Source organism: Drosophila mojavensis, unplaced genomic scaffold (assembly GCF_018153725.1).
Source record: "Drosophila mojavensis isolate 15081-1352.22 unplaced genomic scaffold, ASM1815372v1 contig_80, whole genome shotgun sequence".
Lineage (NCBI taxonomy): Eukaryota > Metazoa > Arthropoda > Insecta > Diptera > Drosophilidae > Drosophila > Drosophila mojavensis.
In genome coordinates this window covers 8,648,668-8,665,336 of record NW_025318906.1, presented here as the reverse complement: position 1 = coordinate 8,665,336, position 16,669 = coordinate 8,648,668, and the positions used below count along the sequence as shown (strand labels likewise).

The window sequence follows — 16,669 nt, the reverse complement described above, 5'->3', positions numbered from 1 at the left end:
ACACATACACACACACTTGCACATGCTCTCTTTCTCTCTTTCCCTCTCAGCTTGGTCCATTATTTCTGCGGGCACATAAAAGTAAGAGTTGGCTAAAATGTTGCTTTTTATGTGCCTTGGCTGCTAGATATTGTGGCCCATTTATTTGCCAATGCCCAGTCAAAGCCAACAAAAAAATTAACGTCTCTCGAAATTGAGCTGCTCGGCTTAAGCATCTCGACCAATCGCACATAAATTATATATCAGCAGTCAGCGAAAATCCATTATATATATAAAGAGTTCAACGGCTAGCAAAAAGTTTTTCCACGCAAAAATTCTCTTCATAATTCATTTAACACGTCTAAATGCAAAGAACTGTGCCAATGCAGGGCTGCAGGGCTGCAGGGCTGCATGGGCCAAAAGCCAAGTGCTTTTGACCAGCTAGCTAACCAAGAAGTATGCTAAATATTTGGCTATTTACCCACAGCTACACTATTCGTGTTGGCCAAAAACTGGTTACAAGAGCTGCTGCTGCTGCCGCTGCTGCACGCAACTAACGCAGGGCTAAGGCAACAAACTGAAAAAAAAAGAAAAAAAAAAAATAGGCAAACTTGGCCCTCTACTAATTTCAGCACAATAACCCAAATTAAAGCGGTTTTTGTGTTTTGTTTGCAGACCTCGAAACACGAGAGACGAACCGAAGAGCTGCTAAGACAGCGCGCTACAGAGAGAGAGAGAGAGAGGGAGAGAGGGTGGCAGCAAACTCTCGCTCTCTCTCGCGCTCTCTTTATGGCAAGTCCAGTGCGCAGAAGCGTGCGACAGAGAGAGTCCTCTGTGAGAGCATTTTTAAAAATGTTTGCTATAAACGGGAAACAGCTGTTTTTATTGTCCTCAAACGTAGCAGCATCAATTAAGTCCACTCAAGAAAGGCGCAAACGAACTAACGAACTAACCCACAAGTTGTTCACGGGGGACCTACTACTATGATGAAGTACTTCACATGCAATAAAACTAATTAAAATACATCATAATCATAATAATGAGCGTAGCATTAGCTAGTTGTATTAAAGTAACTTGATACATCATGTTGTGCGGTGGGCTTTAAGTGAATAATGTAGTAGATGATATATCATCTTACTAAGAATCTCTTAAGTCGAAAATATTATATGTATAAGGTATTAGGTTTAACGTCTTCGCTTGACACTTCTTTCTTATTTTATTTATTTATTTTTTTAATATTTAATAATAATAATGATATATCATCTTACTAAGAATCTCTTAAGTCGAAAATATTATATGTATAAGGTATTAGGTTTAACGTCTTCGCTTGACACTTCTTTCTTATTTTATTTATTTATTTTTTTAATATTTAATAATTAAACATGACGCATGGAGATTATATAAAAGTACAGAAAATCTTTCTTTCATGATAAAATAGAAAATTAGTATTGAATTTTTTTTTTTTTTTAATATAAAATCTTATATAACAAACATTAAAAAATATTTAATCAACACTGACATTTATCTAATATATATATATTTATCTAATATATATATATTTATAATATTTTTAAAAGTCGAATAAAATCAGAGAAAGTGTTTCTGATATAAAAAATTCTTTAAATTATAATTGAAATATATATATTTGTTTTTCTCTTTTTTCTTAGTTTTCACATAATCAAGTTTTGTAGTTTTTATCTTAATGAATCTTGCTTATTTCTATAAATATTTAATTGAAAATATAAATTAATCTAAACTCAAATTTAGCTTCAATGATATTTTCTCAGCAAATTATATTATTTACATTCCAAAAATTGTTTATTTTAATATGTTTTTATATTATTATATATTATATATTAATATTATTATTTTTTCAAGAAGTGCAGACTTAAGTAGGTAAGATTAAAACTAAAACACTTGTTCCCCTAATAAATAATTGACTTATATGTAATAAATATTAAATTGAAATTGTTTTTATTTTTAAATAAAATAATATGTGTGTATGTATAATATAATTGCATAAATTTCTTTAAAATGTCTTATGCTTATTTGTAAATAATATGTGAGCCAATATGGACCATATGCGCCATGCCAGCGAAATGCACGCGTGCCTTCTTATTATCAGATGCTTCTCAAACTTTTCCTCCATGGACCAATTTAACGCACTTTGAACGCAACGTAAAGAAGTTGCCATAAAGAGAGCGCGAGTATTGCTCAAGGGAGAGCGAGTGATGAGAGAGAGAGCTCGGCTAGCGCTGCTGCTGCTGCCTCTGCTGGCGTCGCTGCCTGTGCAGACTGTGCTGCTGCTGGCTGGCTTGTCGCGTCGCATCGCGTCCCATCGCATCGCATCGGTGTCGTGTCCGTGTCCGTGTCCGTGTCCTCGCCAACAGCAGTTGCCGTTGCCAGTCGCTTGCGAAAGCGTAAAGTAAACAGACAAGCGTCGTCCGAGCAGGCCAAAGCAGCTGGCGTCGCCAGCGCCAACGACAGCCACAGACAACAGCAACAACAGTAACAGGAACAGCAGCAGCAGCAGCAACATCAGCAGCAGCAGCGACTACGACAAGTCGCACGAGTTCGCAGTAAAAGTGACGCAGCTGCCGGCAGCGACGTCGACAGCGACGCCTTTAATCGGTTAGACGCAGCAGCAGCAGGCAGTAGGCAGCAGCCAGTTTGTGCTTCTGCTGCTGCTGGCATTGCTGTTGCCATTGCCGCTTGCCACATCCTTTGACGCCGCATGCATTCAGTTAATTTCTGACTACAGCAACGGCAACGCGTTGCGTGCGCTTCGAGTCGCCTCGCTGCGGCATTTCACTTTTGTTATTGTTGTCATCGGCTCAACTCAACTCTGAAACTGAACTGAAACCGAACTGATTTAACGGGGCGTAAACGCAAAATGCGCATTTTTTGTGAATCCAAATGCAAATAAAATAAAAAATAAAAAAATTAAAAATAAAAAAAACACAAGCATTACGAGTGCTCAAGTTGAAAAGTCAAATGCGGGGCAAAAGTTGCAGGTGGCATATGGCAAGTGGCTCGTGCAACGCGTGGGGCAGGCAAAGCCCAAACAAAAAGCCAAAAAAGTGAAAACTAAAAAACCGAAAAGCGCCAAAAAATAAAGCCTAAATTAAATGTGGGCTGGCTACTCTGCGTCTGTGTGTGCGTGTGAGTGAGAGAAAATGTTGGAGAATGTGTTAAAAAATAATTGAAAAATAAATGAACCCTTAATGAAAGCGCATGAAACGACTTGATCAACGCTGCAGCAAAGCTACGATTAAACAATTTAATCAACAAAAATTCAATAAAGTCCATATATATATGTATATGCAAGAATCAAGCATACGCAGCGTACGCGCGTGCACATTCAAGTGAAATGGCGGTGACAATGCCAAAATTGAATTAAACATTGATAAATTGATTTACGTATGCAAAACAATTGAAAGCAAAGTACAAAAAAAAAAAAAATAATAAATAAAAATAAATAAAAGAAAATAAAAGAAAGAAAACAAAGAGAAATAAAGGAAAAGCAGCAGTAGCAGCAGCTGCTGTAACACCTACAACAACAACAACAAAAACAACGGGAGCAGGAGCAAAATGCCGGCATCAAGTGGATTATATCGCATCAAGCACGGCCGTGTCCTTGGCGGCCTGCAAAAAGCGTCGGCACTTATTTTTATAGCATACATTGCGGCATACAGCACTTGCGGTAAATATAACAAGCACACACACGCACATATATACAACTCAAACCTTTGCTCAATAATAATAAAACAAACTGCAAAAGGCCAAAAGAGAAACAACAAAAATGAATGTATGAAAACAAAATGTAAAAAATTTATTCATTTCGTATTCATGGCAATTATGACATATCAAATTTTCATTGCGGTTTCTCGTTTAACTGGCAAAAGCGAAATGCATACAAATAATTAAATTTGTGCTTCAAATATGAAAAGTTTGAGATAGAGTGAAAGAGAGAGAGTGAGAGAGAGGGAGATGCATTGAGTTGATCATAATATGGCTAATTAATAATGCAATAAGTCGCATATTTGCAATCAAAGAGCAAAAATATTTTCGAACACATTTGAGTCAATGAAATGGTTTTTATTGCTCATTATGGAGCATATAAAGAGCGTTAATAATATTAAATAATACAGCTATAGCTATAGGATGAACGTGCCTCATATGCTGATAATTTGATATCATATCTTGATATAAGTTTTCATTCTATCCAGTCTATCTCTATCTCTCCCTCTCTCACCCTCTCTCCCTCTCTCCCTCTCTCCCTCTCTCTCTCTCTCTCTCTCTCTCTCTCTCTCTCTCTGATTCTGTCGCTCTGGCTCCCTCCAAGTTTTACCAAGTTACTCGAAGCTGTCAAGTTGAAATATTTTTGGATCTCTTGATGCGCCCAAGTTTCCATAAGTTGTCAGATAAAAATCAAGTCAAGTTCTACTTGAATATATAATTTTCGACATGTGAAGTATTAATATATAATACCATATTACATTTACATATAATATTTACATACAAATTACTATGACTCACAATAAACTTCTCTAACTGAAGACTAAGCATTATCAAGGCTTTACAACAAGCTGTGCTAACCAGCTTTAGCCAAAGCGGCTTAAATGCTTCCACATTTTTGCTAATTTACTTGAAATTTTCTTATATTTTCTTTATTTATTTATTTATTTTTTTTTTTTTGAGCTAACCAAAGAGAAAAATAAATATAACTAGGCAACGTAGCCTCAAGTAGAGCTGATAATTAAAGCTTTAATGAGTTTTCATATATATTTTACAATTTTTTATATCAAGCCACATACATATAAATATAATTTATAAAAAAAAAAAATTATAAACATAAGAAATATTATTAATAAAACTAATTTATGATGAACTACAAATAATACTAGCTTATGATTAAATATAAATAATAATAATTTTGTAATTAAATGATAAATTATAATTTTTTTATATAAAATAATAATTTATAATAAAATGATTAACAATATAAATTCATACTAATATAAACTAGTTATATTTTATTAAAAAAAAAATAAAATAAAAAAAAAAAAAAAAAAATAAATAATAACAAACAAAACGAAAACCTAAAATGTGCTTTCGGAATAATAAGTTAGTTAATCAAACAACAAGAAAAGCTTCCAGAACACATTGAATCTAAATCATGTTTCTGCTTTCAAAATTGTTTAATGAAATAAGCTGATTTACAATCTTTTTAGCTAGCACAGTTTCTAGGTAAACCAAACCGTAAAGCTTTGCCTTTAAATGAAAAAGCAAATAAATGCTTAACTCTTGCTGCATATTGCCCATAGAAAAGGCGCCACTCGAGCTGAATTTACAGTTCGTGCTATTCAAAGTTAGCACAACAGTTTGTAAAACTAATCAAAAACAGATTTGGTAATCTGTCTGTCCCACTGGCTGACTGGCTGACTGGCTGAATGGCTGGCACCGCCTGCACCTGTCCTTTATTGCATACCTATGCTGCTGTAGTTTGAATCCTTTGTGAGTGTGTGTATGTGTGTGTGTGTGTGTGTGAAGGGCAATATGAGCAGATGGTAAATGTGTTACATTTTATTGGCAATGTCGCCAATGTCAGCGATAGCGCGGAAATCGTGCATCACTTGTCAATGCCTGACAGAGCGACAACAACAACAACGACTGCCGGAGGGGGGCAACAACAAGAAAGAAAATAAAATAAAGAGAGCAAGAAGAAAACATGAATGCGAACACTTGTCTGCAGTGCAAACTGTTTGCCCCACAGCCGACTGCTGCTGTTGGCAATTTGTCAAGCAATCAACAAAGCCAGAAATTGCCCCCAGCCCGTTTGGATCATGGAGCCGTGAGTGTGAGTGTGCATGTGTGTGTGTGTGTGTGTGCCCCAAGGTGCTGCCGCTTGACGCTTGAGCTTTGCGAATGTTTGTTGCCAAATCATTGAAACAAATAAAAAGCAAAGTGCAAAAGAAAAACCGATCAAAGAGCAGACACATGCGAGTATCGTGTGTGTGTGTGTGTGTGTGTGTGTGTTTGTAACTGCTGGCCCTCAAAAACAAGAACTGGAGCAACTACAGCCGTGCTGTGCGTGCCATCTATCGCCAGGCACGCCCTTTTTTTTTATTTGCTGCCGCTGCTGCTGCTGCCGCTGCCTCCTTTGGGGGCTACAAAACGGTCTGTGAAATCGTCAAATAAAGCGACCCAGTTGCTGGCCCTGGAGCTGTGCACTTCTGCCGCAACTAGAGCAGCCATTGTTGCATGTGTTATGCCAGCTTTTTGGGTTACACACACACGCGCACACGCACACGCACACTCGCACACTTGCTCACTTCAGCTGTCACTGTCAATGTTGTAATAAAGAATTCTTGAAAACAACAAAGCAAACAAAAGCTTAGTTCTTAAATGAAAACAATTTTAATGCTGTGCTAGCTGCTTTTCTTCTGTCTCTCTCTCTCTCTCTCTCTCTCCCACTCTAGCTTTCTCTATTTTGTGTGTGTTGTCTCATTTTCTTTCTGCTTATTCGGGCCACATTAATATTTAGCTCAGCATCAGGCTCTCGTATATCAATATTTATGCATGTCAGGAGCCCTGGAGGATTCGAAGGACAGCTTGAAATCCAAGCGCGCACAACCGCATTTTCTGCAGCTCAATGCACGCAAACATTTCCATAATTCAGGCAAGGCAAAAACAAAAACAGAAATAGAAGGGATATATTGAAAATATGATATCGGATATGATAATATATGGCCTAAAAAAAAAAAAAGAAAATGCATGGCCCACAGCTATGCACTGATTTTGTGAGAAAAAACACAAAAAAAAAGAGAAAAAAAAAATGCGCATTGTTCATGCAACTAAAATGTGGGAAAATATTTCAGGCGAATTTTCTCTTTTTTAATATGACTCTCAGCTGGCTTGGCTTAGAAATTGTTGTGCGTATCCTTGGCCAGCGTTAAAAAGCACATTATTTAAGAAACAAAATCCCAAATGAAAGCAAGAGACTTAGCAGCATGTTGTCAAGGCTTAAAAGGATTCGCTTAACCTGACATGGCTAAGATGCAAAGCAAACAAAACTTTTAAAATTTGTCTGAGACAAGCCTAAGCATGCTTAAAGTTGGGCTATTATCAATGATGCCTAAGATGAAGGGGCTTAATAATCATTTTATATTTATTATTTAGTAGTATATAATTATTTTATTTTTTTACTATAAATAATTTTATTTTATTTAAGTTTTTATTTTTTTTAATACATATATACATATATTTTTATTAATTATGTTATTTTTATTATTTTTTATTTTGTATCTATATATTTACTGACTGTATACATATAAATTTATTTATGTGTATTGAATAAAATAATATATGGCAAGTAAAAATATTTTTAAAAAAAATTTTCATATTATATATACATATTTATTCATATATATTTATTCAATTAAATACGATAAAATATTTAAGTTCTTTTGTACAGTAAGAGGATATTAGCTAAACCTCTCAAAGTCTTTTCAAAAATTTGCTGCCAACTATTGCTCAATTATATTTTCACAAGCAGCAGATTTGACTTTGTAAAGAAGAAAAACCGAAAATTTTAAATGCTTAAATATTTAACAAATATTAGAAAAAGGAAAATAAAAGTAGACTTTAACAAAAAGTATATACAGAATACTCGCATATAAATATTTATATGTACATTTTATTCACACAACAAATCCTATACAAGCTTACATCCATTGCCTAAAACTCTGCCCAAAAAAAAAAAAAAAAGGCAAGCGCCATTGGCAATTTGTCGAGACACAGGTGTTTTGCCCAGCTACGTGACGGCATTTGAAATATTGGCAGCAATTGCAGCAGTTGAAAATGTAGCCAGCTGTGCAGGCAGATAGCCAAAGGACATATCTGTCTGCCTCTCTCTCTCACTCTCTCTCTCTCTCTCTCTCTATCTCTCTCTATCTATCTCTCTCTCTCTCTCTCTTTCTCTGTGTGACAATGAAACCTTAAAGCAAAAAAGAAAATGCAGTCAACAAATATTCAAAGCGTTGTCTGGTATTTACAGCAACCGGCGATTAGTTGGCCACTTTGGGGCAAATCTAGTTAATTGGGGCACAGCAAAGGCAAAAGGCAAAAAAAAAAAAAAGGAGCAGAGAGTCGTGTAAATTGAGCCCGTTCGATTGCCTAATTGCCGGGATATGTCAACCCGTTTAGCTACCCAGGGCGTATGCGTAATATGAGCCGCGGGGCGTATACGTAACGTGGCATAAGCTGTGTTTTTCAATGGCGCTCAAATTGATGATTTTAATTGAAGCGAAACAAGCGCAAAAGCAATTGGAAAACCTCATTCGCTTAATGGCAGCTGCTGTGCAACAAAGAGTGGCACGTGGCACGTACCACACACGCACACTTCAATATTTCTTCATCTCGAGCGTAATAATTTTAAATAAACTGAAGTCGGGCTGTCAGCAGCCGCGGCGCAAACCTTCCAGCGGGTCAAGGCCTGAAAGGGGCGCGTTTGGTAAATGCACATACATGCGCGCGTTGCCAAGCATAATTTAATAGTGCTGGCACACACACTCACACACAGTGTGTGCCGCTGCAACAGAGCCATAAAGTTCACCTGTTACAAATGCAACGACACGTGGGCGTTGCTGTGGCCATGGCAGCCATAATAATCAGCACAAAAACTAATGGTCGCACACACACACACACGCACACACATACATGCACACACTTACAGCATACAGCTTACATGTGCTCTACACACATGCGAGTCTTTGCCGCTGAGCCTGCACTTTCGCCTGCATGCACGTAAATTCTACATAATTCAAAGGCGGCGCCACCTTTTTGGCAATCTCAATACGGATACAGTGAGCAGCGGATGCGAGCGAGCGACTGCGAGCTGAGATTTGCGGCTGCGATAAAAGGGTGGGGAGCAGCGAGCCAGCAGAGCCAGAATCCGAATGCGGGGTGAGCGAGCAGAACGGAAACAGAAATGAAAGAGAGCGCGCATATAGAGTTCTGAAAATATTTGCTAGCATGTGCCTTAGGCAACTATACACACATACACATACATACATATGTATAGGTTGTATTCCATATGGATATACAAATATATTTATATATACACTTGCGTAAAAAGCAACAAACGCCAAATCATTTCCTTCCTCACATTTGGCTGCCTTTAATCATATGGACTCGATGCATGCAAGGGAGCAGCTGAAGAGGGGCGCAGGGAATTCAGCAGCTGCTCTGCATGTCTGTCATAATTAGGCAACTTATACGAGACGAAACTCAGTTGCTAATGTGCCAGGGAAATTATGATTATAAACACTGGGAGAAAAGAAAATTCAGAGAGTTTTTCTTATATAAAACTTGTGTGATTTGAGTTACAGTTCAAAACGTGAGTTTGGGTTGAATTGGTTTGCGGCGAAATAGGCGTGGCAGAAAAATATATAATTTTAGTCTGGATAAGTTGAGGTAGTGTCTATAGAAGTGTCATTCCATCTGATAGCTATATTAGATAGCTATATATAAATATATTTAGATGTTTAAAATAAGTGTAATAATATAAAGTATAATATAAAATATTACGATAATGCTAAAAATAATTTGCTATATTATGCATCTAAAAATATATATAAAAAAATTCAAAAAATAATATAATGCATACATATATTTCATTATTAAATATCTCTAAATAAAAATATTAAATTATCAATATAAAATATAATTTTTATATGCAAAATTCTATATAAATATATATAAACATATTAATATAAAATATTGTTTCTATATAATACAGTCTAGAAATATAAATAAAATATTAATATAATGGCATATGGATATATATTTCATTATTTTATATATTTATTATGTATTTTTATTATTATACAATAAGTTTTAAAATATATTGAATTAATAATAAGAGTTTTTAATATTTTATATGTATTTAACAATACTTAATCTCTTTTATCGGACTCATTTTATATGCAAATTAGCAAAATTCAATTTTGCTAACGATTGAAAAGTATTTAAATTAGACATGAGTCTTTCTACCTCATATTATATTTGATTACCATATATTTTGTATTCATTTGATCTATATAAAAAATGTATAAATATATAGAAATTTCCCCATCGTCAAATGTAATTGTAAAGCTAAAAGAAAATCATAGTTATAAATGCAAAGCATTCTCGCTCTCCCTCTCTCTCCCTCTCCATGGAAATACTCTTCTACTTTTGCTACAGGTTATATCTATATGCAGGGTATATCTATAGCTCACTTTGCACATGCTCTTCGTTAGCTCGGCAAGTGTGTTAGCTAAGAGCTGGTTATGCATTTATAATACTTATGTCAATCTGTGCGCGTTAAAGTCGCTTATGCGGCTTCAGTTAGCGGCAGCACAGCTCGACTAGGGTTTTGGGCTGGGGTGTTGATTGTAGGTGTAGGTGTGGGTGTGTGTGTGTGGGTGTGGGTGTGGGTGCCTGGATTGTGTGTGGGTTCTTTGGGGTGTCGTTTTTCTTGCAAATCATGCAAATCCATTAAAGACAAGCAAAGAGTCAACTTACCTGAGCTGACAGGCACTTCAACTTTCCACTGCTTAGCTGGCGTATATGCAAATGATTTTCTGATTTACCTACTTCTACTTTTACTTTTACTTTTCTCCCTGCCCTTTTTTTCTTTTTCAATTCCGTTTTACTTGTCGTGTTGTTGTTGTTGTTGTTGTTTCTGAGCAACTTCTATTTTTGGGCATAAACTTTTGAGCCGCAACATCGTTATGGTCTGATGCTGCTAAGGATTCGCATTGGGAGGATGCTGATGACGTGCATAGTTGCCGCCTGGACCCTTTTTGGCTATCTGCTAACGAGCTGCTGGCCGAACGAACAACTTTGACAAGTGACTACTGCACTTCCCTCTCCAACAAGCTCTTTGTCTCTCCTCTCTCCCTCTTTCTCTGCCCGCAGTTCAAGCCCTTTTGTTTCTCTCTCTCTCTCTATCTCTTTCTACATAATTATTAGGCTTAACAATCTCTTTGCGCAATTTATTTAAGCAATTAATTTAGCTGGTCGTGATTTCATTTCTGTGTGTTTCGCGTCACTCTTGATGTTGCCTGAAAAGACAAGCGAAATGCAAAGCCAAAAAAAAAAGGGGAAAGTAAAATAAAATTGAAATTTTCGAATGGGAAAAAGGCAACGCGCGCCAGAAACAAAATCCCGCTGACACAATTTCATTACAGAACTTGTCAGCAGAGAGCAGAAAAAACGAGGAGGAGGAGGAGCGGGTGGAGCAGAAGCAGAGGCGTACGAGGACGAGGCGAATTTGCCTATAATTTGTCTCGGCAGCTCGCGCAACTCGAGCTGCAAAACTCGCGCCGAAATTGAAGCTTTTCAAAAGCAATTGCTTGAATTTCAAGTGAAAACTTTCGGGTTTTGCCTTCCATTTTTTTTTTTTAGCTGCTGCTGCTGCTTCTTGGTTAACTTTTGGTACTCACACATACGCTTTAGATATTTTTGGGGTTTGTTGTGTGTGAGCGTATGCGTGTATGTGTGCGCGTTTGTGTGTGTGTGTATTCTAAGTAATTGCGCGCTGAGGCAACTGGAGCAAACTGTCTGCGCTTTAAATGCCAACGAGCACATTGACGCCAAAATGCAAAGCTAAATGCCAAATGGCGTCGTATCCTTTTAGCAGCTGAGCCAGCAGCCAGCAGCCAGCAGCCAGCAAGCAGCTACAGCTCAGCTCCAACAACTCCTTCAGTTTCGGCTCCATCTCCAGCACCAGCAGAAGTCATCAGAATAAAGTATTGCATGTTGTTACAATTCTCAAAATTGAAATTATGTTGCATGCTACAAGAGTTGGGGCAAAGACATATGCGGCACACTTTGTCTTGCAGCCTGTCGACGGCAAATGAACTTGCGTTTGCTTTTGTTTCTGTTACTTTCCTGCTACAGTGTGCCCTCGCTATGCGGATTATCAGACTTAACTACAGTTTTAGTTGCCGGGAAGTTTCTAGTTTTCTTCTCTAAGGGCGTATTTAGTTTTAGATGTGAGCTGGGCATTAAATGCAAGCCAAGCTGCTGTCAAAAAAACAAAAAATTAAGCAAAATATATGTATATATCTTTTAAAGGGCTTAAAGGGTGAGCAGAGTTATAAAACTATAAACTGTTAGCTTAGCTATTTAGCATCTATATGAACTGAATAGAAAATAAATCTTTACTTGGTTACTCTATACTGTCTAAATAATTAATTTTGTCAAAAAAAAAAAAAAAAAAAAAAAAAAAAATTAAATAGTTCCAATAAAGTTTTGACTACTAAAATAATGTTAAAAAAATAATAATAATAATAATATTTTTAAATATATACTATACGTATGTATATATAATTATATTTATATTAATATGTAGTATTATATATTAAGACTTTTTCCAAAGTTTTATAAATTACAAAGTATTGTTCATTAATATATTAATGTACTCAAAGCAAAGAATTACAATTATTAATATATAATAATTTTTTTATATATATATATATATATATATTTTTTTTTGTATATTATTAATTATTTTTATTTTTTAATTTGTTGATTTAAATTTTTTTAGTATAAATATATTAGTATTGGTTTTTTATATATATACAATTTTTTTTTTAATATTTATTTTTGGTTATTATATTATATTCTATTATATTTTCAAATTTTAACCTATTTTGTACACATATATGATTTTATATATTTTTATTATCTATTCCATTATTTTCAAAATTTATATTTGGTTAAGCTCTTTAAATCACATAATAATAATTTGTAGTTTAAACATTTTTTTATTATTTATTTTTATTGTTTTTATTATTTATTTTATTTTTTTTTTATATTATGCATTTTACAAATTATTATCATCATTATCATATATTGCTGAAATGTACAATAGTTCCATTTACTTAATCACGCTCTCTATACGCTTCCTCCGTGCACTGCTGCACGTGTCTACAGCATTTCACATTCGTTACAGCAAAACAAAAAAAATTACTTCTTGATTTCCCGCTTTGCATATTGCTGGCTGCTGCGCTCAACTTTTGCCACATGTTCGACATTAGTGAGTTTGTTTTAAATGCATATTGCCTGGCTTTAATGCAGCAAGTGTTTTATTGGAGGCTTCTCTTTCCCAACGGGATTTGTCGTATATATATGTATGTATGTATGTATGCAAGTGTAACTCGGCTACGCAACGCTGTCTTATTTCAGGCTGCTGCTGTTGATGATGCTCGCGGGGCCCAGAGCTTCCCTGCTTAGCAGGTTTTCTAATGCGCCGAAACGGCTGCGCCCCATATCAAACGGAGGCGCGCTCCGTTTGGCACATAAAGCCGGATTATGGTTTTAAGTGTAATTACAATTTACATGGCTTCCATTCTGTCAGCTACAGTCGGAGCGACAGCTACAGCTACAGCTACGGCGAGAGCTGAAAGCTAAGGCAATGGCTACATATAGTCACACTCCAGTCTCCTGCTACCCTATGTCAGCTCTCTCCCTGCCGCTTCTCTCTCACGCTCTTTATATTAAAAACTTAAATACGATAAGCGACACCCGACAGCAGCAGCAACAACAACAACAACAACAACAGCAAATAACAGCCCTCATGTCCCAACCTCTGCCAGTTAACTGAATAAAAAGCCGCCAGCCGCTTTCACGGTCGTAATTAGAAACTTTTCTGTTTTTTTTTTTTTTTTTTTTTTTGTAGTTGGCAGCGCACAAAAAAGTTAGGAACATGACTTTTGAGGCATTAGCAAGAGCGCCACGGCGCACATTTTTACACCATGATGCGGTAATTAATTTTCCAGCATAGTTGCTAGAGGCAGCAGGAAGCGGGCGACGATGGGAGGCAGGAGGCAGATAGCTTCAATTTCAGTCCGTACATGCTGCATTTAGCTGCCAAGGTTGCAATGGCAGTTAATAATGTGTGCTGTCCACCAAGCAGCACTGCGATTTATGCCCTTCATCTGAACAATGAGCTCAGTTTCATAAAAAAACTAAAAAGTACTACGAGTGCTATGAGTGCTACGTACGTGTGTGTGTGTGTTCACATCCATCTCCATCTGTGTGCTTGGGGTGAAACTGTGCTGCTATTAAAACTAGTGTGCAGCACTTAATTATGTTATGATATAATCTAACGTAAAATTTATTGTTTTGCATGTATTGTCTTAAATTAAAGAAAGAGAGCAGAGCAAAAAAATGTAATAAATTAGCCAGTTAAAAGGGTATTTGATAAGAGCTAATAAGCAGTTCGTTTAACTCTGAATTTCGTTTGGTTTTGTTTTAGATAAAATGGCTCATTTTTAGTGGAATAATTTATGATATATTTATTTTAATTTAGAATATACTGATTAAAGTAAAATTCTGAGAAAAATAAAATCACGTCTAAGAGATATTTTGTTCTTGAATATTTCTCATTGGCGAGTCTGAGGTATAGACGTAATTTTAATATTATTAAAATGTTTCTGCTAACATTTTATATACGAAATATCACAAGAATCCAGTAGCTGTCTCGCCTTCAATAATTTAGATCCAATCCGCCCTGATTAGATGTTTCTAGGTATTCTTCATTACGGGTTGCTACGGCGGCTACGTCGCCTTTCTTCAGCTCATTCCAAACGCTGTCTGCGTTTTTGTTGGCTTAAAAATCAAAGGAGTGTGCTTAAGCTAATATTTCGCATTAGCTTAATACATTTGTCAATATTAAAAAAATGCCAAACTTGCAAAAAATCTTCAAGAAATAAAAAATAAAAAAATAAAAGTTCTAAAAATTGTTAAGAAGAAAATAATATTTAAGGCGACAGTTAGTAAATTATTTCCGCGTATTCCGTATTTTATTTAAGAATTTTCGCATTATTTACACTTTATATATTAAATAAAAAAAGAGTCGAGATTCTGAGCTCAGAAATAATATAAAGAGCGATGGAAAAATCTAAATAATAATAATAAAAAAAAATAAAAATCACACGAATAAATTCCGAGAAATATATTCTAAAAAAAAAAGTGAGGAAAAATTTTAAAAGCACAGTTAATGTAGCTTCAAAATCAGTTTAACCAAACAAAGCTCGAGGCAGGAAATTTACGTGCCCTGCTTCGATATAAATAAAATTGATATACATGTATATGGTATATTATTGAAGTCTAATATATTTTTATGCAAATTGGCTAAATGTATGCAAACAAAATGAAATTATTTAATTAATTTCCCAAGGGCGACCGCTTAATTAAATGAATCGATTAATTGCGGTTTTGTGACGCTTATATAAAATATTTGGTATTTTTTGAATGCATATGATGAATGTGTTTTAGGTTTTACGCGCTTTTTCCGCAAATTAAGCACGCCCACAAATTTTTGTGCGATCTATGAAAGCGCGTTTAGGGGGTGACAGAGGGGAGCGACGGCCGATGGCGGGGCTTTTGCGGTTTATGCGCTTGTCTTTGGTATTAAATTTGAAATTTATAGGCAGCGCGAAGCCTACAGCTACAGCTAATGGCTAACAGAGTGAGAGAGAGAGAGAGAGAGTGTGTGTATGTGTGTGCGTGTGTGCTACATGTATGTAGGGCTTTACTTAATTACCGTTGATAATTTACACTTTCGCTGGCAGCGCGCTTTAACTTTAGCCCATTTGGCTGCACATTTGTGCGCTCTACATAAATTAAAGTTTAAAGCGCAGTAAATTTAGATGGCCTCCGCCCAGACTCTAAGCGAGCCACGCCCACTCCCCACGCACACACACACATAAACAGAACAGAAATTGTAACTAAAAAGCAAATGCAAAGCGAAGAGGGAGGGGAAGTAGGCAGAGGCAGCACTCTGCTTGAAGCATTTGAATACACATATACATAGACATGTTGTGTGTATGTGTGTGCGTGTCTGTGTCTCTGTGTGTGTGTGCAGATGCGTAGGAAGACCTTGCGTAACAATTTGGATTACGCTTGAAGTAGTTGACAGTTTGGAGGCTGTTTGCCAGTGCTGCCTCGACGATGCGGGGAGCGAAGCGTGTGACAAGCTAATTTATGAAAATTGCTCTCGAAATTATTGGTAAAGAGCCGCAGGCTGGTTCACTGGCTGGCTGGTTGGCTGGCTGGTTGGCTGGAAAGGGTGTCTCTTTGCACTGACTGCATGACTAACTGACCCACTGACAAACTGACAAACTGAGTGACGCAATTCCACAGGCCCGACTGCTGCTGCCGCTGCTGCTGCGGCTCTGTTAATGAGCTAAAAACATATTGAAAGGCTCTCTTTGTGGCGCCCTAAAGTATGCAAATGTAGACGCTCGCTGCGTGTGTGTGAGTGTGTGCGAGTGGTGCTGTCTGTGTGAGAGTGGAAAATGAAAAATTGAAAATGTAGGTAAGGGGTAAGAAGTGGAGAAACTCTGAGTTGTTCCAAGTGCCCAACAAGTGTAATTTATGGCTGACTTCTTAAATTTCCGCTCATAAAGGGAAAAGCCACAAATTATAAGCAAATACATGCATAATAAACATCTCTATATATATAATGAATACAATGCAGATAAATTTAGATGGTTGCTTACAAGGCAAAAAAAAAAAAAAAAAAAAAGAAAGAAAGAAATCAAAGTACAGCAACTTTTATTGACAGTGATCGATGAGCAGTTACCCTGTAAAAGGGTTAAAAGAAAAGTTTCTATGGAAACAAATTTTATAA

At 36.2% G+C, this 16,669-nt stretch overlaps 1 protein-coding gene across 2 annotated transcripts in view; it reads left to right on the top strand.

Moving 5' to 3' along the window:
* Window positions 1-3,493: 3,493 nt before the first annotated feature.
* LOC6579131 overlaps window positions 3,494-16,669 on the top strand; it is a 54,511-nt gene continuing 41,335 nt past the window's right edge. For both annotated transcript variants that reach the window (XM_032730209.2, XM_002004992.4), the window contains exon 1: window positions 3,494-3,682. In XM_032730209.2, the coding sequence (XP_032586100.1) occupies window positions 3,571-3,682 (112 nt within the window). In that variant the 5' untranslated portion in view covers window positions 3,494-3,570. The remainder of the gene's footprint in view (window positions 3,683-16,669) is intronic.